This window comes from Agelaius phoeniceus, chromosome 2, assembly GCF_051311805.1.
Source record: "Agelaius phoeniceus isolate bAgePho1 chromosome 2, bAgePho1.hap1, whole genome shotgun sequence".
Taxonomy (NCBI): Eukaryota; Metazoa; Chordata; class Aves; order Passeriformes; family Icteridae; genus Agelaius; species Agelaius phoeniceus.
Genome location: NC_135266.1, coordinates 8,794,476 through 8,819,657, shown reverse-complemented (window position 1 = coordinate 8,819,657; position 25,182 = coordinate 8,794,476). Strand labels below are relative to the sequence as shown.

Here is a 25,182-nt window from a genome sequence, read left to right as displayed (position 1 = left end):
TCCATATGATTGTGGCTCTATGAATGGCTGAAATTATCAGTGTAATTGTATTGATGATTTCCAGACCTTTAGAAATTACAGCTCTTGGTTGGACCCTTCAGCATGGTTGAAACTGTACTCTAACCTGGCTTCTCCTGGTTAGCAGATGACTGCAGTGCTCCAAATCGAGTATATTGTGCTGCCACATTTTCTGTTTGCATAATATTAACCTGTATTTTAAATTTCTGATTCCATGGAGTTGACCAAATGAAACAATTCTGAGTAGTTTTTCAGTGTTTCTGTTGTAGCAGAATGTTAATTTCATTCATAATTCTCTCTTTACAGGAACTGCACTTATAAGCCCTCTCCATGCAGAAAATTCAGCACATACTCCACACTTTTGTGTCTCTGACTTCTAGCTTAGGATCTAAATCAGAACATCCTTCCCAATTTAGGGTTTTCTAGCTGACTTCCTAGATACACCCTGTGAACATATGGTCTCTTTCTATTCACAGCTCAGTGAATTGTCCTAGAAATTATTTTGGTGAGTTAGAGAGGCTTCACCTTATGGATTTGTACTAGTTTGAACCTGTATGTGTTACATGTAATTCTGTGTAATGCTTTGAGGTCTTGAATTTACAGGATCATCTTTAATCAAATAAAAAAGTAAAGAAAACAAACAAACAAAAACAACCCAAAACAAACAACAGACTGTCAACTAAAAAAGATGGGTTTATGGCTGGACCTTTATCAAATGTTACAAATAATAGTTCTGCTCATAAAATACCTTCTTTTAGTAGGTCATCAGCTCCCATGTTCTGTAAGCTGCATCCCTGGTACTTTTGTAATTAATGGGGCAGGGGTGTTATCTGCTTTTCAAAACTTGAGGTGCCCTGTCATTATTTTGATTATGAGCTTATGAAGTGGGCTGAGATGATTCTGGTCTAGTTTGAATTCTGGTTTGTTTGTTTGTGTGTTTTAAACCTGCCTCTTACCCCTCCCAGCTGAGCTGCTGTGGCATTCAGAGCTACACCAACTGGAGCACCAGCCCCTACTTCTTCAAGCACGGCATCCCTACGAGCTGTTGCATGAACTCCAGTGACTGTAACACTCAGGATCTGCGCAACATGACCGTGGCTGCCACTAAAGTAAACCAGAAGGTACCAGTAACCTTGTGCCAGGGGCACTTGTGACACCACCCAGCACCCCAGGGGAGTGTGTGCCTGCTTGCACCTTGCATTTCATTTCAAATGGTTGGTTGATAACGTGCAAGTGAGGCTGGAGTAATGGTGAGGATGGGATTGGTCCTGCACTTGCTTCATTTTCCTCGAGCTGCCCTTTCTCAAATCCAATCCCAGACCCAGCAGTTCTGAGGAAAAACAGGTGTGGGGTATTTTCAGGGTCCCCCATGGCAGGAAGGAAATGATGAATCTGACTCCATGTTCTTAGAAGGCTAATTTACTATTCTATTCTATTCTATTCTATTCTATTCTATTCTATTCTATTCTAGAATGCTATACTAAAACTCTACTAAAGAATAGAGAAAGGATACTTACAGAAGACTAAAAGATAATAATAATAAACTCGTGACTCTCTCCTCAGAGTCCAAAACAGCCTGACCATGATTGGTCATTAAGTCAAAATAATTCACTTGTTGGATAAACAATCTCCAAACCACATCCCAAAGCAGCAAAACACAGGAGAAGCAAATGAGATAATATTGTTTTCCTTTTTCTCTGAGGCTTCTCAGCTTCCTAGGAGAGAAATCCTGGGCAAAGAGGATTTTTCAGAAAATATGATGGTGGCACAGGTGATTGACAGTAAATTCTGTGGTTGGTTTATTACTCACATTTATTGTGAGTTAAAATCTTTGAAGGTGTAGGGCTGCAAGCACAGCCCAGCCAAAGTGACCCCTTCCCTGGGTTCACCTGGAGGAGAGGGTTGGGAAGACAGAAATAGGATTGAGAAGGCAAGTAGGGAGAACAGGAAGAAAATTAATTAGAGAACAAAAATACAGAAAATGCTAAGAAAGGAAAGAATAAAGAGAAAATAATGCAGCATCTATGCATTAGACATTGTGCTGAAGAAGTGCTACTCAAGTTATTGCTTCAAGTGCTAGTGTTTCATCTATTCTTTCTCACTTGAGATTTGCAAGAGAGGGAAGAGTTTGTTGGTAAGAGGAATGATATTGTGGCTAAATCACCATTCTAAGTAGTGCAGCTTAGTCAGACTTAAGGATTATTTTCTTTTCTGTTTTGATTTTCAGAGATCTGTTTAAAAAATAAATAGAAGTCCTGAGGACAACAGGGTAAATATGGAAATGCCTCTGTCTCTTCTGTTTCTGTCTTTTTCACCTCAGTCACTTGTGACTCAGAAGGTTGGACTGGTGGCTGAGCACAGCCTGAAACATCTTTGAAAACCAGTCAAGTAGACAACATTTTCTGGCATCTATTGTAAAAGGGATGCTAGAGGATTAATTTCCACTAAGCCTTTCTCTTTTTTTTGCAATGGTTTAATGAGAGCCACTTGTTGCAGGTGTGGGGAATGTTGGTGGTGTCCATTGGTTGAGGGACTCACAGTCACCACCAGCAGAGTGACCTTGCATGAGCATGGAGGGTGAGCCCCTCTGTTCAGCTGCTCCTGGTGAATTTGTACTACCTCGATGTTTTTGTGCAAGTGGAAGGAAGGTGAGAGGCAGGGTGGATGTAGGGCATGTGCAGCCCTGCCAGCACCCCAACAGGTTTGGTGCCTCCTGGGCAGCCCATGCTGAGCCTCTGCTTTGGCTCCCCTTCCCAGCAGCAGAGCTTTCTGCTGTGGCTGGTGCTCCAGCAGCTTTGCAGTTCAGCACAGCCGTGCACTCCCAACCTGTCCTGCCTGCAAAACCATTTAGGTACCATTGGCACTCCCAGCACTGATCTGTGGTTCCCCCAGGTGTCTTGGTCTGCCTGCTCAGGGAAATCCCTGTCCACTTTGGAGTTCCTGGTGGCACAGGATGCCTGCTGAACTGTAGGGAGTGACTGAGGGATCAGTGAGTGCTAGGCCAGGGCTGGAAACACATTTCCAGCCATTCTTGCTCCTTGCTCTCCTGTCAAATGCACAAGTCACCTAACAGAAAAGCACTGCCAATTCTTCAGGAAATAGCTGAAGTAATTACTTGAGGAAATTTGGATGTTTGGAAGTTCATGTGGTTTTGTCTCATTTTCTGACATAGCCATTGAAAATCAAAAGTTGCAGATTTCTGTTTAGCAGTTGTGGGAGCTTGGAGTTGTCCCGGGCATTTGAACAAAGTGGGATGCTTCTGAAAGATGCATGGGAATAAAAAGCAAGAAGGAGAAAATGTTGTTTAGCCCTATCCTTTCACTTCAGATAGTACCAAACACCATTGCCTCTGACCCAAGCCCCTTGCTCATCTTGGAAACAGACCCTTTGCTCTCTGAGTGTTGGAGAAAAAGGAAAATATTTATTGCCTGTGTTGTGGAAGACCCATCTCACCATGCCTATGGACAAGTACATTTGGATTACATCTTTTGGTGGATTCTTGCAAAACTATCAGAAAAACGAGTTCTCTATGAGCTAATCAAATTACTAGCAGTTTCTGAGGACTAATAATGAATTAACCAAAGAGGATTAAACTAATAATATAATTACAGGACAAAAAGACAGCATTCCTGGATTTTCTTTGCCAGTTCTGACCCTAACTTGCTTAGTGACCTTGGGTTAATTATTTGGGCTCTCTGTTTCTTCGTCTCAGACAGCACTAATACCGAACTTTAAGGGCTGTCATTAGGATTAGCTAATTAATGTTCATCTAGTGCTTTTAATCACAGTTCTTTACTAAGAAACCTCAAGAACCATTTCTCTCTAAAATCTTAAGAAAGGAACAGATGCATGGAGTCAAGAAAGATCAGATCCTTTGTAAGCTGTCCCTGCTGTGCTCTGGATCTCTGCTCAGCACCCAGAGGTGCTCACACGCTTCTGTCCTGTCCTGCACCAGTGGGTGCTGCCCATGCCCACTAAGGACTGAGCAACTGGGCCATGTGTAAGCAATGTTCTTCAGAAAACAGGTTATTGTGGCTTGGGAAAACAGATTCTTCAAGTGAGGAGGGTGATCACAACTCTGCCATTGCATGTTTTTGTTGACAAGATCTTCTGTCTCCCTGAAATTACCACTGTGCTTCAGTGTTGCACCTCTTGAAGGCTCTTCAACAGAACTGGTTTCAGAAGAGCTGGGAGAGCATTAAGCCATGTCAGACAGAATGAAAATGCTGCTTGAGAAATCTAATCTCATTGCATAACATGTAAGACACACAAACTATAGTTGCTTGATGGGTTAAATAAGCAAGCTTGAATCAGACTTACTGTACACTGTGGTAAAACAGAGTTGATATGTACACATAAACATTTCAGAAATTAATCGGGATCAGCTGTGCTACTATTAGGTTCAGCCCTTCATTACTCTCAGGATTAAATGTTTTGTGATGTTATAAAAGAAGTTAAATAACCTTGTACCAAGAAATGGTACAATTTATTTAATGAATGGCCTGTCTGAAATAAAGAACATTGTTTGTCCTTCTCGCTGTTATTTTTTACAAGCACCTGATGCTCTGAGGTCATCAGGAGTTCCTACAATGCTTGCGGAATGAGGGATGTGTGGATGTGGGTGAAATGTGGAGACACTTCTCTCCTATGGGACAGGAGTCCAAGCTGGGAAAGGCAACTCACTGTTATTTCTGAGTTTTCCAATTTCTGATCAAGTGGATAAAGCTATAATGTATAAAACTCCTCAGGACTGGCCTTCAGCCAGAGTGAAGTTGGTCATTAGAGAGTGTTGGTCATTTGAGGAAGGTGGCAAAAGGGGCTGAGGAGCGACTTTGTGTTGTGGGGACAGATAATGGGGGTTAATAATGAAAGAAAAAAGAGATGTGTAGTGGTTTTGGTGCCATCTTTCTTTTTTAATCCATGTATCAAATCACATGTTTAGATTAATTTAGGCACCACAAAGCAGGAGATAACTTCAAATGCTTTTTTGAGGGGTCAAATAGGTGAAGGGAGAAACTTGGCAAACATTATTATACTGAGAGGGAGCATCTCAAAGAAGTCTATCCAAGAGAAGGGCAGATATTGCACATGAATCCTCTGGCCCCAGTCTGAGCTGTGAATTGAGGCCTGAGAAAGAGAAAGAAAGTCAGCAAAGAGAAAATTCAGTCTGGGGAGCAGGACAGGGAATTTTATGTCCAAGGGCAAATGAACCAAGAAAATTCATAGAAAACCCTTGATAACTTTGTTACATGGTTTAAAGTTACATGCTGTTCAGTGCCTTGCCTGGTGTCCTTTGATGGGTAAAGGCAAGCAGAATGCCTCAAGGGACACTTTATTAAATATCTAGAGTATTAGGAAATCAGCATCATTTATTCATTTTTGACATCTGTGTTGTATTATAACATTGGTGTATTGTTACTAGTTTGGTTTCAGGTCAAAGCTATATTGTTTTTTAACTGACTTTCTTTAAAAAGACCCATAAAAATGAGTGCAACATCACATTTAGATTTTAAAAGTATTGAAATGCATTCATTTCTAAAAGTAATTGGTTTTGCCACAACTCCACATCATTCACTCAGAATTGCTGTTTTAGAAAAAAGGTGACACTGTTGGAAATTACAGCAGAAATATTGTCTAGCCAGAGTTCATTCCAAATGAGAAATTTGTATGTATGCATTCATGGCAGGGAAGGTCAGTACAAAGAATGATGATGTTTGTTTTCCAGGGCTGTTATGACTTGGTGACCAGTTTTATGGAGACAAATATGGGAATCATAGCTGGAGTGGCTTTTGGGATTGCATTCTCACAGGTATGTGCATAAACACTCCCCTTCCCCCCCTTTTCTTTTTCCCTCTTTACCTGGACTTCAAGGAAGGAAGGATTATGGAAAGGGACTGAACTCAGCATGCTCTTTAGTCCTGAGGTCATCTGTTCATTGATTTTCTTTTTTTCAACTTAAATGAAGTTTCTCCTTGGGAATATCAGTTACGGTTGAGCTAATGACTAGCTCAAGGAAAACAACTTGTCCCTGCACTGGGTCAAATGGAGGTTAACCCAATAAAACATTGGCTTAAATGGAGCATAAATGCTAAGAAGACAAATAGCTTATCCATTGTTTGGGTAGGCTTCTATCTTCCAAGTACTCTTATTTGTTCTTAAAGGACTCAAGAATTCAAAGGAGTGCACCCTCAGGCCTCCCCATCCTGGACCTGGGGCCTGGAGAGGACACTTTGTGACCAATTTGATTTATTTTCCCTTTAACACTGAACAGTGAGAAATGTTAAGTCTACCAAAATCAGATTGTTAAACCAACTCCTTGTCTGCACCAAAAGGGGTTTTCTGCTCCATGATGTCCAAACTGCATTTATGTAGACAGGAACTGGGGAAAGTATAGCTCTGGTCAGATTGTTCTGATCAAGAAGGGGCAGGAAAACCCCTGCATCTTTCAACAAGATGTCCTTTTTCCAGTCATTTTGTGTGTCACAGCAAGGACTGTACTGGAAACATGCAGAAATGAGAGAGAGGGAAATATAAACAATTCAAAACTATCCCCAAGCCACAAAAGTGTGAGAAACGGCCCCCACATCCTCTCCATCAGCATGCACACAACCTGAGGGAGCCCTAAAATTGTCTGGGCTCAGTCTGGCTGAGTGCCCTGCCTTGGGCATGCCTGGAAGCCTGATGCCCTGTGGCCAAGGTGCTGGATGTGAGCAGCCCATGGTTTGGTGTGGGTGGAAATGTTGGTTGATCTCAACAGCAGCTGCCCAGAGCATGGGCCCACATGCCAAGGATCCAGAAAAGGAGAACAATCTGCAGCTGTTTGTGCATGGAAAAGGGGAGGTCAGGGGTTTTTTAAATAGGCTATTCTAATTCTTGTTGAATGGTGACAGCATTGATATTCTTCTCCAGCCTTGATTATGGTTTGATTGCTGCTACAGGACTCCAGGCTCGGGTTTCAGTTTGGGTTCTAGATAGCCAGAAGGCTGTAAAGCATCTTTTTAAATGCCTCCTGTAAAGCTATCCAAAAGAAAAATGAGACTAGTAGAATTGTAAAATATGCTGCTGGGGGGAAAGAGTCAGGACCAATACAGCCTGAAAGCATTTAATGGGTGTTTCATGGCAGGCTGCAGGCAGCAAGGGCTGCAAGGCATTTTGTCCCTGTGACTGAGAGGAAAAATGAGCTGTGTTTTGGTGTGGTGTTGGCATCTCATACTGCTGGTGGCACCAGGAGCCCTGCTGCCAGGTGGGGCTGTCACTCCCCAGAGCAGGCACTGGGCTCTGGCACGGTGAGGACATGCCCAGCTGCTTGGGGTGTTAGCAGACTTCTCAAAAAAAGAGAAGAGAGAGGCTGCAGAGGGGGAACACACAGCTCTCCCAGGCTCTGAAGAATAGGAGGTGGCCAGTTGTAATTTACTGAGTAATCTGTTTTGCTGGGCCCAATTAGGGACAGTGTTGACAAATTGATTTCAGGTTAAGGTGTCTGGCAGAAATGCCAGGCAGGGCTCCAGCTGCAGGCGAGGTTTTGCTGTTCCTATTGAGAATAGGTTTAATCTAAATAAAAGACAAATTAAATCATGTTGCTCCTCTACAGCAAAGCATGCTCAAGGGCCTTTCCTTCACGTGATTTGTTAGGTGTTGACTAGCATGGGGAATGTGCTGATGCCCAGAAATAGGGAAAGTTGGTGTAATGGCACTGAAAATCTTACAGGCCTGGCACAGACCTCCCCATCAGAGTCAAGAGTTCTTATAAAAAACACTGTGTTGTTGACCTTGTCTGATCTGCTCCTTGGGTTTGAAATAATAACAACAAAATAAAATTTGATGGTTTTTGGACTTGGATGCCAATGTTCACTTCCAGCTGGAATAATTTCCATTTAGCAGGTGCTCTTCAGAGCAGAAAAATTATTGCTGTGTTGTGCCCAACAGAGAATGAAATTATGCAAACTGCACAGATGATGGAGAGCTGTGCCTAGATAAAACTACAGAGCAGGCATTGGCTGAAGGAATGCAAGGGACACTGTCTGGAGGTGTTAGAGATTGTCAGTAGGGGAGGCTCAGTGCAATGTTCACATTATTCCCTTGGTGCTGAAATCAGGTGCTCTCCATGTGCTCCAAACCAGTTGTTTGGCATGCGCAGGTCCCATTATTCTAAGATAAATTCCCCTGCAGCCATGGACCCTCTTTACTGTCAGCATCAGTGTGGGCAGCTCTGCCTGAAGGTGGATTTGGTTCTGAAATCATCCACCTTGTCTGCTCCAGCTCCTCCCTGAGCACAGGGAGGCTGGGACTGGCTCAGGGGTGAGGAATGGGATCCACATCAGCCTCCAAGATGTGACTTGAAATCTGGTCTAAGACTGGGCTGTTTCTGAAAGCTACTCACAGTGGATTCAGTGGAGGCAGGGCCTGTGACAGAGGCACACCACAGCACAGGAGGCTGACTCAAACAACTGGCATGTGACACAGAAAATTCTCCCTTTTAAAATAGAGCCAGAGAACTTGCACGTTTGGAGATTTGCATTTTGAGAATATGACAAGGTATTGAGCTAAAAAATTATTCCTGATGGATTAAACCCTCCCCCCAGTTTTGGCTTACCTGATGTGCTGATGAATTCCAAGTTAGTTCAACACATTTCTATTTATAGAAATTCTCCCAAAGAATGAAAAATGGTGACAATACCAAGACCCAAAATAAAATGGAAATTCAAATTGCAATTCAGTTTCTTTCTCTTCAGTATAATAAGGTGTAATAAATATGTCATGCAGAACAGCTTCCAGTCAGTGGTAACTCCTACAGAATAAGTGTATTAAAAAGCCAGTTATTATATGTACTGGGGGGATAAGACTGCTACAAAATATGCTATGGATGGTTTTCAATGGCCAGAACTAAGATGTGCCTGAGATTGCTCCTAGAAACCATGAGAAATTCACTGCATTCTGCTTGCTGGAGTGACCTGTGATGGTAATACAGGAGAAACAACTGAGGGGTGTGGGTTTCCCAAACTAAAGAATTTGTCAGCATTTTCAAGTTTCCTGTGACAAGACCACAGTATGGAAATCTCTCTGCTTTCTATATAATAGTTCAGAAGATCAAGATAATCTTAGAAAAAAAGGGAAGAAAAGAAAAAAAGTAAGAAAGAAGACAAATGCAGAACCAAGTCTGCCAACTTAGCACTCAAAAATCAAGAGACTAAAATCAAATAAATGAATAAGTGGATAAAAGTTGAGATGGGGCATTTGAGGGGCAATGGGAGTGCAGGGAAATGAATGCAGCTCCCAGCAGCAGTTTCTTTGTGGGAATCCTTTACCACCAATTCTTCTGGTTTTTCAAAGGAGCTGCAGGAACCTGGTGCACAATGGGATAAGGAGCTTCCTCCTGCCTGAAGAGCAGAGGAGGCAAGTGATGGAACAAATGCAGAGAGCAAGGCAGGGTGCAGAGTGCTGATTTGTGCTGCAGTCTGGGAGCCTCTAGCCTGACTGAAAAGCAGAGGACTCGAGTTCTGCCTGTAATGAAAGAGCACCGTGGAGAAAACTCAGCAGCTCAGTACAATATTGCCTCTTTTGGGCTGCAGGAGGAGCAGTGCTCTTGTGGTTAAATGTGGAAATCAACACATCAAAAAGCACATGTTTTTATATGCATTCAAAGCGTTTCCAGACTATTTATTATAGCTCTGTTATGTCCTGGTAATGCTTAGAAATGCTGAATAAAATGTGTGTGCAATGGCTTGACACGCATGCCATTATTTTTGAAATACAGAGTTAAGCATTCTGTCACTATAACCACTTAAATGCCAAAACCAGCCTAGGGTCAGAGCCAAGAATCAATAATTGGGCCAAAGATCATGGAGATAGACTCATGAGTAACCTGCCACTCGTCTTAGGAGTGAGCTGAGTAAAACAAAACACCATTAAAAGCCTGCAGATGCTACAAAGTTTAGGCACACTGATTGTTAGAGAGGAATCCCTAATTAGAGGTGTCTGGGGAAGTCTGCTCCAGTTGAAGGGGGAAAGAAAAGCCTGTGGTTTCCTATTTGTAGAGGCTGCAGCATCTTTCCCCTTGTAAACCTGATGCAAGCAGCAGATTGGGGTCGAGAAGAAAGTGGCTGTAACCTGGGTGCTTGTGGTGGGGAAAAATAAACAAACTGCAATGTACATTCTTGGCCATTGTAGGGAGGAATTGATTTGGGTCTGGGCTGGAATTTGCTCAGGGAAAATAATTTGGATTAAATACACTGCAAAGTTCATCTTACTTAAAAATGCAGTAAGGCAGAGAGGTAACTTCTGAGTCCAGCCAAGAAAGGTGAAGAAAGACTGGAAGTCACCACAAACACAGAAAAACAACAATGAAGGAGGTGGGACAGGGCCACCCAGAGACACTCACTGTGTTCAGCCTGTCAGAGCATGAAGAAATACATCTCGCTGTCTAAACCAGAAATCTCATTCTCCAAAATTCATCTGAGCTAAAGAAACAGTGCATGAGCCAGGTGCAGGACTGTTGTAAGAATTCACATTAGTGCAATACAACAGAGTGTCATGTAGCCAGTAGAATGTGGTTGGTTTTCAGCAACACCTTCAGAAATTTATTAAATCATCCTCCCAGTGATGAGTAGAATAGGCAACAAAATAGCTAAAATCTCTTCTTGGTATCAGCTGAGATTTTTCAGAGCTGAGGAGGGTTTCCACCTGTGGCAAGACCACAGTATGGAAATCTCTTTGCTTTCTATATAATAGTTCAGAAGATCAAGATAATCTTAGGAGAAAAAAGAGAAGAAAAGAAAAAAGTAAGAGAGAAGACAAAAATGTATTGTTTTGGCAACCAAAAACACAGGCCCTGGACCCTGGTAGCTTTGGTTTTTGTTGGAGGCTGGTCAGGAATTGATAGCAGTGCCCCACATCTAGTTCTAACCAAGGCAGTGTCATCCTTGGTGCCAAAATCAGAGGGTGCATGTGGGGAACAGGGGAGTTCAAGCTGCTTCTAAATGTGGCTCAGTGCCCTTTTGAAATTCCCAGAAGAGCTCTGGTGGACACTGAAACAGGAAACTGAACAAATTTCTGGCAAAGAAGCATGGCCCGACAAGGACTGTGACATCTTAGGGACAGGAAACAGTTTATCCAGATTTGAGTTAACCCTGGCTTGGCCTTGGTCTGTGCTGGTGCCAGCCCAAATCAAGGTGGTACAGATGTGTATTTTGATGATTGTGTTAACAGGGAGCACTGCCTGGTCTAGGGGAAGGGACACAAAATCCTGGGCTGTGAAATAGGAGGATCCAGTCTGGATGAGCAGCCAGCCAGTCATACCTAGGCATGCTCTGGATGTGCTCAGGAGTTAATTAATTAATTGACCATCCCCAATGAGAAAAGCGAGGTTGAATTATTTAGAGCATATTAACACTGTTGGCACATGAAGGAAGCACTAAGAAACTGCAGTAGACAAAACATTGAAAAGACTGAGTGCTTATTGATGAGTGGAAGCCTGGGATCTGTTTTCAATAATCTGAGTGACAGCCAAGGGAATAGTGAATTTTGTGAATAACTTTTTTAAAAGTTATTTCCAGATTTACAGAGCTTATTTCTACAGTGCTGCATCACTTGTAAAGGAAGCATAACCAGTGTGGGACATCAGGAAGCTTTTCCCTGGCACAGTGATAGAGAAGTTAAAGGCAGCAGCTCTCAGGGCTGAGGGGTGGTGGTGAGGGATGCAGGTGGAGCAAGTGAAACACAGCCTGTAATAAGCTGATACCCCCAGTAGCTTATTCATCCACGTCTGGCTTGGCCAGACTTTGACAATGGGATTAAAAAATACCAAAAAGTCATGCTGTCTGTGAAATAAATGTCAAAAATCAAGAGGAAGATCTGACAAAGACAGACAACAGATTTAAATGCTGTTTTTCTAATTAGAGCAGTCCTTAAAATAGGGCATAAATACATTGTGCATAATAACTCCAGAACATGAACTACGTTTACCAATGCTCTGCACTGATATATTTAACTGAAATTCTGTTCTATTGAACTGAAATTCTGTTCTGTGTCTGTCTTGTCTGGAACAGTTGATCGGGATGCTGCTGGCATGCTGTCTGTCCCGGTTTATTACTGCTAACCAGTACGAGATGGTGTAACAAGGTGAGCTTTTCCCATTTTCCTGGTGATATAAAGCTATAAAAGCCTTGCTGTGTTGTGGCTGTGCTGCTTCTGCTGAAGACAGCGAGCAAATTTTACATTCTGACTTCTCATTCATTCATTTTGAGTGTGTTCCTTGAGAATTAAGCTTTCCCATGCACTTCTTTGCTTTGGGATTTTCATCCCCATTTTGTGTGTGGTAGGGGAAAAAAAATAGAAGGGGGGGGGGGGGGAATGCAGTGTTGAATTTTGTCATTTCAGTTTTCTTGGGGAGAGATGTTGCAACCCAAGAAATTCCTCTGGCTGCCCTGGAGGACTCGAGCCCCTGCCCAGGAGGCTCAAAGACCTTGGCAAAGAGCCCAAGATCCCTGTGCCTTTGATTTAGCCCTTGGAAAAAACAATACCAATCACCTATGTTAGACAGTGAGCTTCTACTCTAAACCAATCTAAAGGTGCCAACATCACAGCAGAAGATGGAGGTTAGGAATAAGAAGAAGGAGAAAGGCTGGACACGCCCTTATTCCTCCATTTTGCCCCCTGAACCCCTATTCTAAAAACCCCAAAAATCTATTTTTCACATCTATTTTTCAGTATCATTCTACTTAAACTGTCGTGGCTTGTAATTCTTCATACAAGGTTGGTAATTGTTTTTTTCCAAGGGCTAAATCAAAGTCACAGGGGTCTTGGGTTCTGTGCTAAGGTCTGTGAGCCCCCCAGGCAGGGGCTTGAGCCCTCCAGGGCAGCCAGAGGAATTTCCTGGGTTCCAACAAAGAGAGAGCAAAACACCTGCTGCGAATACTGATATCAACCAAAGCAACCCACTTGTTGGTTTGTTATTTTGGTGTTTTTTTGTTTTTTTTTTTTTTGGTTGTTTTTTTTTTTCCATCTCCAGTCTTTCAAGAAGTGTGAAGTCCAGAGCCTGTGTGAAGACCAGGAGCTGCAGAGCTGGAGAAAGACTGCCATGAATGTTATAGCACACACTGTCTCTCGCACGCACGCACGCACGCACACCCCACGAGCAAGCCCGTGCGCGCGCACACTCGCACCCACCCCACTCCCCAAGTGTCCCACGCCTAGTGTCCCATCCTGTGAAGTTCCACGGTGCCACCCGGAGTGTGGCCGGGTCCCCTCGGCCTCCAGAGCCAGCGCCACCCCCGGGGGACGGCACCGTCTGTATGTTCTTGGTCACACAGTAGTTGCATCGTAAGTTAACAAAGGTAACTCATTAACAGCATTGATCGGGCTGTGCATGTAGTGACTGGAGGGCATAATTAGCCTTTCACCATGGTTAATAAGTGTTGCACACATCCATATAAACCGGTATATGAAATATATATTCTTTTTGGTTTTTATCTTAATTTCTTGGTTTGTTTATTGCTTTACTAAGGTTTCCATCCTTTCCCCCCTTCCCCTGCACCTGTCCCCCTTCTCCCCAAAAACAAAGGAATCAGTAACATAACATAAAGATACTTGAAAATGATGTTAAAATGTTGTGCTTGAAGGGAACTGTTATTCCTGATGTTCTTCTACATCTTTGATTCTTACTCAGTGTTGTATGCCTAGTGCGTATCCCGGTAGGCTTTGTCTAGTGCATTTTGCCTCGGAACCTGATCCTGTGTAATACTGTTATTAAGCTGTGTTGTTGCTTACTGTGAAGGCAGAAATTTTTGCTCCCTTTATTTTTATTATGTAGCTATGAACTAATTGAACTGTGCTGTACTGCGGCCTTCATACTTTTTTCCTGTTCTTTTTTTCTTTCTTTCTTTTTTGCATTGAGGTTGCAGCCACCAAGTACATTGTTGAATCAAATCGAAATAAAAACACACACACAGAGACACAAAAAAAAAAATCTCAAAAAAAAATAACAGGCATATGAAATATTTTTGGGGGAAAGCAAAAGTTTAAAACCTTTTTAAAAAAAAATAGGACTTTTTTAATAATGCCTCTGTCTAGCATGCAAATGAGAATGCATTGATATTGTGAGTATTTGTGATATACGTATTAATAAATGGAACCATTACAGATTTCTAGCTGCTTCTGTCTCATTCTTTAGTTATAAGAAAACTCTTTTTTTGGGAGGGGGGGAAGTGAACATGAAACACGTAGGCACAGCTTGGCATGACATGTCTTTATGTGTTTTTTAACAACTAATTTGCTTGTAAAAGAGAAGTGTGACTACCCTGGGAAAATAAAAAAAAAAAAAAAAAAAGGAGAAAGCTGGAATTGTTTCAAAACTCCTTCTACAGCTGGTTTCACCATGGGACAAATACCCTCTGCTTTGCAAGTTTTCTTCTTGTAATTGTTAAAAATCCACAGTGTTTAGTTATCCCATCCTTAGTGCAGTGAGTGATTTTGGCATTAAGCATTTCTCTCTTGATTTTGGTGAGAAAGGAGAGAAGAGAGCTTTGGGGTTGAGGGGTGGGCTCATGGAAAGGCAGGCAGTTATCTGTTTCTCACTTGAATAAGTGAAATGTCACAGATGTGACAGAAAACCCGTGGAAGTTTAAACCTGGGAATTTTGGGGCAAGCCCTTAGCTTGGCAGTGTGGACCGAGGGGGAGACTTGAGAACTCCTGGAGCCTTCTGGTTGTGGGAGCTGTGCAGCTGCTGGAGTCCCAGTCCTTCCTCTGTCTGTCTGTCTGTCTGTCCATCCATCAGTGCCACTGTGACCCCTGCCCGTGGTGCTGCCCTGCCTGGTGCCTCCAGCATCAGATCCTGGTGAACCTTTGGGTGGTGCTGGCGTGGGCAGTGCACTCCCACCCTCAGCTCTGGAAGGGCTCACAGCCACATGGGCAGAAACCTGCCAGCATTCTTAAAAACCCCAGCAGCATCTTCTTTAGCTTTGTTCAGAGAGCACTTCCAGAGCAGGAAAGAGAAAAAGAGTTTAACAAATAGAGGAGGAATCTGGTCCCCAAATTTAGATCTGCCCTCAATAAAATATCTGCCATGAGGGAACCAGACATTTTTAGAGGTGGAGATGCCAATGCAGGTCCTGCATCTGTGCTGGGCAGTCAAGCAGGACAGTGCTGGGGACAAAGCCACTGTCAGGTCACAGCACTCCCATTTGCAGTCTCTTCTGAGCCTTCAGAGCAGCCACAGCCCCTTGCTGGTTGCTGGGGCTACGCTGTGCTGCAGCGATGCCCTTCTCCTGCAGGCACAGGATGTTCACAGAGAGATGTTTTTCCATGCCAGAAAGAACTGGCCCGCCAGCTGCCCCAGTTTCCCTCCTCTATTCACTGCCAGGCAGGTCTCTCCTTGCCCCTCGGAGGGGAGGGAGGTGGGTGAGGCTGCCCTGCCTCCTTCAGGAGTCACCAGTGACCTTCCGGAGCACAAAAGCACCAGCCTCTCCTTGGTTTTCTTTCCTTTTTTTTTTTTTTTTTTTTCTGTTTCATTTTCCTGAAAGAAAGAGCTGTTTGTGCCAAGAGCTGTTCCTTTTGAAGATGCTGATGTTGGGTGACAGGTCAGCAGGCCCCCAAACGTGCCTGTCCCCATTCAGGAGCGCTGAGCACAGCTCAGCTTTAAGGCGTAAGCCCTGAATTAAATCCATTCAGCAAAGCCCTTCAGTGCGTGGCCGATTGTTTCCCCCAGCGCTGCACCACTCCTGCTTTTATGGGGTAGGTGTGTTAATTGGGCTCTTGGCAGCTTCCCTGAAGAGGATCCGGCTGCAGGAGGAACTGCCAGGGGCTTCCCGGGTGAAATCCCCCTGGCTCGGGCTGGGACCACCCAGGCTGTGCTGCCTGGCACCGCTGCATCCCCCTGGCAGCCTGGGGTGGAGCTGGAGCATCCCACGCTCCCTTCCCTTCCCTTCCCTTCCCTTCCCTTCCCTTCCCTTCCCTTCCCTTCCCTTCCCTTCCCTTCCTCCAGGAAGGAGAATTGGGGTTCTGGCTGATGTAGGAAACACAGCTGGAGCTGCAGAGTGTCAGGACCCAGGACATCCCTCTGGCTGTCCTGAGCAGCCAAGACCCCTGCCAGGGAGCTCAGAGACCCTGGCACAGAGCCCAAAATGCCTGTGGTTTTGATTATGACCCATGGAGCAAGTTACCAACCTTAGATGAAGATGTACAAGCCATGACAAATTAAGCAGAATGATAGTGAATTTATCACAAGGTTTATCACAAGTAGATTTTGGGGCTTTTAGAATGGGGGTTCAGGGGGCAAGATGGAGGAATCTGGGTGTGTTCAGCCTTTCTCCTTCTTCTTCTTGGCCTCCATCTTCTGCTGTGATGTTGGCACTTTTAGATTGTTTTAGAGTAGAAGCTCACTGTCTAACATAGGTGATAGGTATTGGGAAGTAATGTAAACATTGTACACGTAGTTTTTAGTGTAAAGACATAACACTGCCCTGGGGGCAGGGTGAGTGCCTGGACTGTCTTGCTGAGTGGACCTCAGCTGGACAGGAGAAAGAATTTTATAGACAATGTTATGAATAAGAAGCTTGACTAGGCCAATATTCAAGCAGCAATCAATTTATTATTTAATATGGTAAAGTATGAGCAATACAGCGCTGGGTACAGTGGGGGAAGTTTTCCCTCCAACTGCACACCGATAGTTGAGTGTTACAGGTATTTATAGGGGTACTCATCAGCTTTTTCAGCAGTTTCTATTCCAATTTTTACTCATCAGCAATTTTTATTCCAAATTATTACATCACAATTCTATACACTACTGTGATTTTAGTATTTTTTTCTCAGGATGTTTCTCAAAAGGAGTATCCCAGATGGTGGCGGTCCGGTTTCCAAAAGAAGAAAGACGAATCCCATCTGGTGGAGTCCAGCTCCCCAGATGTGGGTCCACCTTTTAATTGCAGAGAGTACAGATATAATAACAGTGATGTCCAGCTTCCCTTTGGTCAAAACCATAAATCCTTGAGGTGATGTGCATCTTCCTTTCTCAAGCTGTTTTTCTCTGCTTCAATAAGGCATGAGATAAGCATATTTCCTTTATATATATTCTAAAGCTATAGTTTTAAGGATATAAGTAATATTCTAAAATTATACTTCAAAAGGTAATTATTGCAGAGCTCTTTATGGATTAACTGCAAGCAAAAAGCAACATCCTTAACACCTTAATTCCAATGCTCCTAAATCAACCAGGGTGAATTGCAAACAAAAGATAGGTTCAAAGGCCTTTTTCCATGCTTTATTTTCCTCAGTTATTATTGGAATTCACAGCTCTCCCATTGTCGGGGTCCACACATTTCGCACTCACAAATACACACGTCGCCCGTTTGTACCTGACATGAAACACAGCTTTGTATTTCACAATAAGATACAATAAACAACCTTGAGACCCAGAAATAAAGAGCCCTGACTCCTTCAAGCGCCAGGCTGGGAAAAGAGACTTTTTAACTCTTCTCAGGGTCACTCTGAGCAGCCAGAGACCCCAACAGGAGAGAACGGGTCGGTGTCAGCCGGGCATGAACGAGCGGGATTTTCCTTCCAGAGGTGTTTGCCCCAGGGTCCCTCTGCTCCCTCTGTATGAACTGAATGAGCAGCAGAGGAATCGAGCTGCTGCTGTGCCAGGATGGCTCTGGCTGCTCATCCCTGCCTGAGCAAATTGTGTCTGTGCAGTTAGTGAGCCAGCTGGGCCAAGGAAGGGTGGGCAGGTGTGGGAGTGAAAGCAGATGATGGGCAGCCAGATGAGCCCCAGGAGGGGTGGGAGGAATGGCTGGGCATCGAGGAGAGTGATCATAGAATCATTTAGGATGAAAAACACCTTAAGATCAGTCCAACTGTTACCCCAGCACTGCCAAATCCACCTCAAAATCATGACAACACATGGAGCAGGACTCTGGGAGGAGGAGGAAGGAGCAGCACCTTTGGTCCCAGTGAGCTGCCAGCTTGGTTTGGCTGTAAGATGCACCAGCAGCCTTAGCTGATGTTTGTGCTATCCTGAGCTGCCTCCCAGGGCTGGTTTGTGCTGAGAGCACAGCCCTGAGCCCTGCTGAGAGACAGCATGCTGCTGTGAAGGTGATTTTTCACTGTGTCAGTGAACTGTGGCTGCTCTTGGAGGCCTTGCTGCTGCTGCCATCCTTGGGCAAGCATCACTGCAGAAGAGACTGGCTTTGCCACAGGACTTCAGGCTGCTGCTCCTTGGAGGACCCAGTGCAGCCCCTAAGGTGATTTTGTCTTCTGTGGTTCTTCCCTTGACTTCAATGGCTCATTAATACTGAAGATAATTTTAAAGTTAGGAAGTTAATTTACTGCCAGCCAAGCCCCTTGCATAAAACACCTGGCATCCCACTGGAGGGGAAGGATTGATCAGGGTGTCAGACTTCCACCAGGGCTGAGTGAGGCCTGCTTCACTGTGAACCTGTATCACAAAAATAAAGATCCTCCTAAAGATCCTGTACCCAAAAATAAAGATTTGACACAGAAATGACACTTCTCTATTTTGTAAGTAAAAATGTTTTGCCCTCCAAATGTGTAAAGTATGGTCAACTTTCTGCAAGCTGTTTCTGCCAGCTTGGCCTGGTTTTGAAGTAAAAAGCTGTTGCTTTTGCCTTTTTCTTGTCACTGCACCTGTTCCTGTTGCAACCAGAAAACATTTTATTCAAAAGTCATTTCAGTTTTGTCCAGTGTGACTGGAGGTATTTGGTGTGTGCAAGCTCATGCAAAGCAAGCTGTGCTGAGGCAGCAAGTCCTAAGCTCTGGAGTCTGTTCTGCTCCCTGGCAGTGAGGTTATTTTTGGTGTCTGGACCTGTCTGTAGGTGGCACCGAGGACTTGTTTTAGATTCTGTGTGATCAATAACTGGGGAGTGTATATTACAGACCCAAAATATCCAGGCTGTGGGAATCCACAAAATCAGAGGGTTTTGGGAAAGCTGCAAAAGGCAGGCCTCAGAGACAGCAGAACTGTAATTGGAGCCAAGCAGTAGCCATGAGATTGGTCAGCAGAAAAATTATTTAAAAAGTAGAAAAGCAAGGACAAATAGAACAATGGTCTGTGTATTAATGCTTGTCTAGAATAACTCCCTAAGCTACAGAAAAGTTTATCTAGCAAGATATTAGGAAGTTTGAAGCTTAATAATGGAGCTCTGTGCACTCTGTTTTAAGGCTTACAAGCAGGTATTGTATTTGAAATAAGCAGGCATTGTTTTAACCAAAGGTACGTGTGCTCATAGTGGTTGGATAGAGCTACTGTCAATGTGCTTTTGCTCTGTGTGATTGGTCAAAAAACTTATAAAGTAAATTGTAACATTAAGTTCTTTGTCTGCTGCCTGAGATGTGAGCTGATGGCATCTTCCCATTGTCACAACCATGGAATGAGAGTGATGCTGGAAAATGAACCAGCTCAAGGCAGTTCCACAGCAGCCCCGTCCCGTTTGTGATTTGGTCATATAACCCTGGCAGCAATACAGACCAGGCTGGATGCCTCTGTTCCATCCCAAGGGGGTGGGGATGGAACAAGATGAACTTTAAGGTCCTTTCCAATCCAAAGCATTCTGTAATTCTGTGATTCTGTCCCTGGTGCCCTGTGCAACAGTGCAACTCCAAACATTCCCAAAGCAGCTACTCAATCACCTGAATGCTATTTTTTATTCACCATACTTGGCCAAGACTTGCAGAAGCAGTTGATTCCAGGCAACCCCTGGAGGTATTTCCAGAATGCTTTCAGAAAGTGCCAAACTACCAACTTTTTGTTAATCTGGGCACTGAAAAAAGTCATTTCAGAAAGCCCTATCTGTTCTTAAAATGGAGATGGTTCAACCAAGTTAAAACATATTAATATTATTAAAACTGTGATTTCCAGGGGGAAAGAGAGCTTTCTGGCTTGCATATGGAGGGTATGGTTTGTGTGCTTTATCTTTTTGAGGAAAGAATCAGAAAGTATGATGTGAGAGACAACTGATGCCCTGTAAAACTGATGGGGTGGCACAGGAGAAGGAAAAAGAGAGAAAAAGACTTCTCCAGTCAGAGTGGCTGGAATTGGGAAGGAGCTCAATCTGATGGTGAGTCTGACAGCAGCTCCAAGGTAAGCAGGCTCAGCAGCTCAGCCCTGCAGCCTGGGGTCTGAGGTCTGGTCTGGAAGGGACTGCTCCCTGCCAGGGCACCTCTTACATCCCCTGGGTGGTGAGAGCAGCATTTTGTGGAGTCTGTAGGTGTCACACAGCTGGGAACTACTGCAGTGCACACCCAGGGAAACTCACAGCCAGCAGCAGCCCATGGCACCTCCTGAGGCTTTGCAGGAGCCTTTGGACCCTGGTGCTGTCCTACTCTGCCCCCCACAAGCTGACTGCACTTCTGTGGGGTTCGCTTTCAATGTAGTGTTTGTAAGTCATTGCTTCCTCAACAGAACTGAAAGGACTTGGTCAGGGCTTGTGTTGATATTTTGGTATCTTCAGCCCTGTATTTATCTGTAAATAAAAGCAAACAAATGATTATCTGGAATTTTCTTCATCTTGGAGTGCAGTGTGACCCAAAGATTAGGTGAATGAGTTTTCTTCCCAAGTACAGGAATGGGTACACTGGCCCAGGGGTTGCTGCTGTGTGCCTCTCCTTTTGCTGTGTGCCTCTCCTTTTGCTGTGTGCCTCTCCTTTTGCTGTGTGCCTCTCCTTTTGCTGTGTGCCTCTCCTTTTGCCCTCGTGCATTCCTGGTGCTGACAGGGCCAGGCATTGCCTTGTTCCTGCAGGGGAGCTGGAATTCAGTTCTGGAGGGAGCCTGCCTGAGCCTTGTACATTCCCTCTGCCCTGCCAGAGCAGAATTCTCTGCCAGAATCAATGCTGTGCCTTGGGGAAGGGCAGAAAACAAGTCTCCACCTGCTTGGTGGAAGCAGGAAGGTGTAAGACCCAGAAAATCCTGGCCAGCACCAGAGCAGGCTAGAGCACTGAACTGAGCATAGGCTGGCATGGTCCACTGGTCTTTGTACTGCTGGGGTTCCTCCCCATGCTCATCTGGATAACCTAGCTGTTCCCAGCTCCTTTGGACTAAGCATTAAGCATTACAACATGAGAGGGAAATCAAACACAATCAAAATTATCTCTATGAGACCCATTCAATAAAATAGTTATTGGCAATTAGCATGGATTTTTTTATAAAGAAGTAATTAGCCCTCCTGCCCTGAGCATTAATGAATGCTTTTCATAGCACCCCAAGGGGTAGTCAACCCGATAATAATCCACTTCAACACAAATGTTGTTATAAAACAACATTGTTTGACAACAGAGGCAGCAGGACAGTCACAAACAGGAGGCAAGCCTGCTCTAGTGAGCACTGGAGCTGGTTGTATAAAAATGAAAGATCATTAATAATTTGCTTGGATTGGCACTGCAGACTTGTCTTCTTACCTGTGAAGGAGATGAAGCAACTGATACAAAAAGCAGGGTCTCATTTCCATGGGTCAAAGCTGAGAAAGCCAATGGAGATGCAGCAGTGCTGGCCACAAGCTTCTGGTGGTGGTGCCTGCAGAGCCTGGCAGGGTGGAACAGGACCTGTCTGTGTGGTGGTCTGGAGGTGGTGATTTGGTGGTCTGGAGGTGGTGATTTCATGGTCAGGGGGTGGGGATTTGGTGTGACAGTGTTCACAGGGGTCCGAGGATGAGGGAGGAGACGAGGATCGGATTCTACGTTTCAGAAGGCTGGTTTATTATTTTATGATATATATTACATTAAAACTATACTAAAAGAATAGAAGAAAAGATTTCATCAGAAAGCTAGCTAAGAATAGAAAAAGAAAAAATTAATAACAAAGGTTTGTGTCTCAGACAGAGAGTCTGAGCCAGCTGACTGTGATTGGCCATTAATTAGAAACAACCACATGAGCCCAATCCCAGATGCACCTGTTGCATTCCACAGCAGCAGATAACCATTGCTTACATTTTGTTCCTGAGGCCCCTCAGCTTCTCAAGAGGAAAAATCTTAAAGAAAAGATTTTTCAGAAAATATCATAGCTACAATTTGGTGGTCTGGAGGTGGTGATTTCATGGTCTGCAGGGGTTTGGCAGCCAAATGGCAGAGGGCTGTGTGTCCCTGCAGTCTCCACTGCTGAACTCTTTGGTGCTACAGGGAATGAGCACCTGGTGACAGCACCCCTTCCCCCCTGCTCCTGTTTGATTGTCGGCATTTTCTAGTGAGCTATGTGTTAGTGCAGATGCAAAAATCACATTGGCCTCTCAATTCAGTGGCTTTCCTGCTCTGACAACCCATCACAGCCACCTGGTTCTGCTCAGGGTGATGATCACAGCATGGGCAGGGCTCTCTGTCAGAAGAAAACCCCCACAGAGTGGACAGATGAACCAACCCCTGCTCTGAGAGCATCCTTGCTGCTCCCCTCTGAGGCCTCTGCAGCCCTTGGGTCTGGTGGGAACCCCAGCAGCCACTGCTGACCGGGGACTGCTGGCACAGCCAGGCTATAAAAGGACCCATTTACAACCCTGAGGTGAACAGCTGAATCCCCCCCTCCAAGCTGGGCTGTCAGACTAGGAAGAAGTGGTCCAGGATGATGCTGGGGAGCTCAGCCCCAGGGCTTTGCCCTGTGGAAAGACAGTGGGTAATGGGAGATCTGATTAAGGAGGCCAACAGCACATTTGTGTGCTGCTGGAAAAACCTTCCTTGCCCACACTCCCTCTGCAATTGCACACTTATTTTCTGGGGAGACTATTCTCACTCCAGAGCTAAAAGATGCCTCCAGCCTCTTCTCATCTCCAGCTATCCCTGTGCTCTCATGGGAAGCAATGACAGCCCACACCAGGGTGGGGAGGAGGAGTGCTTGAAGATGGTGCCACAGCCCCTGGGACAACGTGAGACACTGGAGCCAGGAGTGACACTGGAGTCAGGGGTGACACTGGAGCAATGGGTGGCACTGGAGCCAGGGGTGGCACTGGAGCCAGGGGTGGCACTGGAGCCAAGAGTGACATTGGAGCAAGGGGTGGCACTGGAGCCAGGAGTGACACTGGAGCTAAGAGTGACACTGGAGCAAGGGGTGACACAGGAGTCAGGGGTGACACTGGAGCCAAGGGTGACACTGGAGCTAAGAGTGACACTGGAACCAGGGGTGACACTGGAGCAAGGGGTGGCACTGGAGGCAGGAGTGACACTGGAGCAAGGGGTGACACAGGAGTCAGGGGTGACACTGGAGCCAGGGGTGACACTGGAGCCAGGAGTGACACTGGAGCCAAGAGTGGCACTGGAGCCAGGGGTGACACTGGAGCCAAGGGTGACACTGGAGCAAGGGGTGACATTGGAGTCAGGGGTGGCACTGGAGGTAGGGGTGACACTGGAGCCAAGGGTGGCACTGGAGCCAGGGATGGCACTGGAGCCAGGGGTGACACTGGAGCCAGGAGTGACACTGGAGCCAAGGGTGACACTGGAGCCAGGGGTGGCACTGGAGCCAGGGGTGACATTGGAGACAGGGGTGGCACTGGAGCCAGGGGTGACGCTGGAGCCAGGAGTGACACTGGAGCCAGGGGTGACACTGGAGCCTGGGATGGCACTGGAGCCAAGGGTGGCACTGGAGCCAGGGATGGCACTGGAGCCAGGAGTGACACTGGAACCAGGGGTGACACTGGAGCCAAGGGTGGCACTGGAGCCAGGAGTGACACTGGAGCCAGGGGTGACACTGGAGCCAGGAGTGACACTGGAGCAAGGGGTGGCACTGGAGCAAGGGGTGACACTGGAGCCAGGAGTGACACTGGAGCCAGGGGTGGCACTGGAGCAAGGGGTGGCACTGGAGCAAGGGGTGACACTGGAGCCAGGAGTGACACTGGAGCCAGGGGTGGCACTGGAGCCAAGGGTGACACTGGAGCCAGGGGTGACACTGGAGCCAAGGGTGGCACTGGAGCCAGGAGTGACGCTGGAGCCAGGAGTGACGCTGGAGCCAGGAGTGACACTGGAGCCAGGGGTGACACTGGAGCCAGGGGTGGCACTGGAGCCAGGGGTGACACTGGAGCCAGGGGTGGCACTGGAGCCAAGGGTGACACTGGAGCCAGGGGTGGCAGCCAGCTCTGGAGCCAGCCCAGGCTGTCCCTGGTGACCTGGCCCAGCTCCTCTGTGGTGGGCACACCTTGGCTGCTGCTCCCTCCCCGTGCAGAGAGAGGAGCCCCTCTGCAGGGTGAGCAGGAATTGTCAGGATTGCTCATCTTGGAGCTGCCTGCTCCAGGGGCAGGGATCAGCTTTCCTGGATATGTCAGGGGAATTCAGTCCTGCCAAGGAGCTAAGGCTGCAGGGGTGAGAGGAGTAACTCAACAATCCTTGTGGGTCCCTTCCAGCTTGGAATATTCCATGGGAAAAAAAAAAAAAGATTACTAGGTAGGGTGGAGGCTGCTGGGATCAGTGCAATGAGCACAGGGCTGCATTAGGCTTGCTTTAGGCAATCTCAATTTTGGCATTTCATAGATTATGGGTGCCTAATTTCACAGCTGTAAGCTTCTTTGAGCACACATTTGTTTTGATGTAATCACTTCACTTCAAAAACAAAGTACATGGGGGAAAATATTTTTTTTTCATGTGGAGCCATAACCATCCTCTGAGGCAGCCTTAGCAGGGCTGCAATCCCTGCATCAACCCTTCAGTGCCTGCTCACCAGCTCTTTATGGGGTGGGACATGGGACTGCTCAGCTCCTGGCCCAAAGGAAAAGCTGCCTGGGATTAAGGGAATGCTCCCACAGACATTAGGGCTCCCTGGGGAGGCTGATTTCTATGCTGTGTCATAATTTTAATGTAAAGAGAAAAAAAGGTCCCTCAGTTTAATGCTCACAACAGTTTTATTCTCTGTTATTGCTGTATAGGTTGGCAGACCTCTAGGGAAAGCTTTACAAGGGGGTAAACTGATTTTTTCCAATGTAGAAGTTTCCAGAACTTCAACAAGCTGCAATTAGCTTTGAAACATGAACTAGGAATCACTTAACTGCTGCATTTAAAGTATCTGTGGTCTAGGATTACATTTTTTTGTAATATAATGATATTTAAATTAAAGCAACTGTATTCGCAGTTTTTGCTTTTTAGAAATTTGTCCCTTTTCTGGATCGTTTCTTTAATTTTTTTTAAACAAACAAAAGAGATGAAGACTTGTTCTTACTAGAGAACCAAGGAAGCCCAAGACCATGGCCAGGTCT

General features: G+C 45.5%; 1 protein-coding gene across 1 annotated transcript in view; it reads left to right on the top strand.

Moving 5' to 3' along the window:
* Nucleotides 1-14,156, top strand: part of TSPAN7 (tetraspanin 7) — a 91,661-nt gene extending 77,505 nt beyond the window's left edge. The window contains exons 5-8 of the mRNA XM_054628251.2: nucleotides 984-1,139; nucleotides 5,744-5,827; nucleotides 12,063-12,135; nucleotides 13,025-14,156. Coding sequence (XP_054484226.1) covers nucleotides 984-1,139; nucleotides 5,744-5,827; nucleotides 12,063-12,131 — 309 coding nt within the window. The 3' untranslated portion in view covers nucleotides 12,132-12,135; nucleotides 13,025-14,156. The remainder of the gene's footprint in view (nucleotides 1-983; nucleotides 1,140-5,743; nucleotides 5,828-12,062; nucleotides 12,136-13,024) is intronic.
* The last annotated feature ends 11,026 nt before the right edge of the window (nucleotides 14,157-25,182 follow it).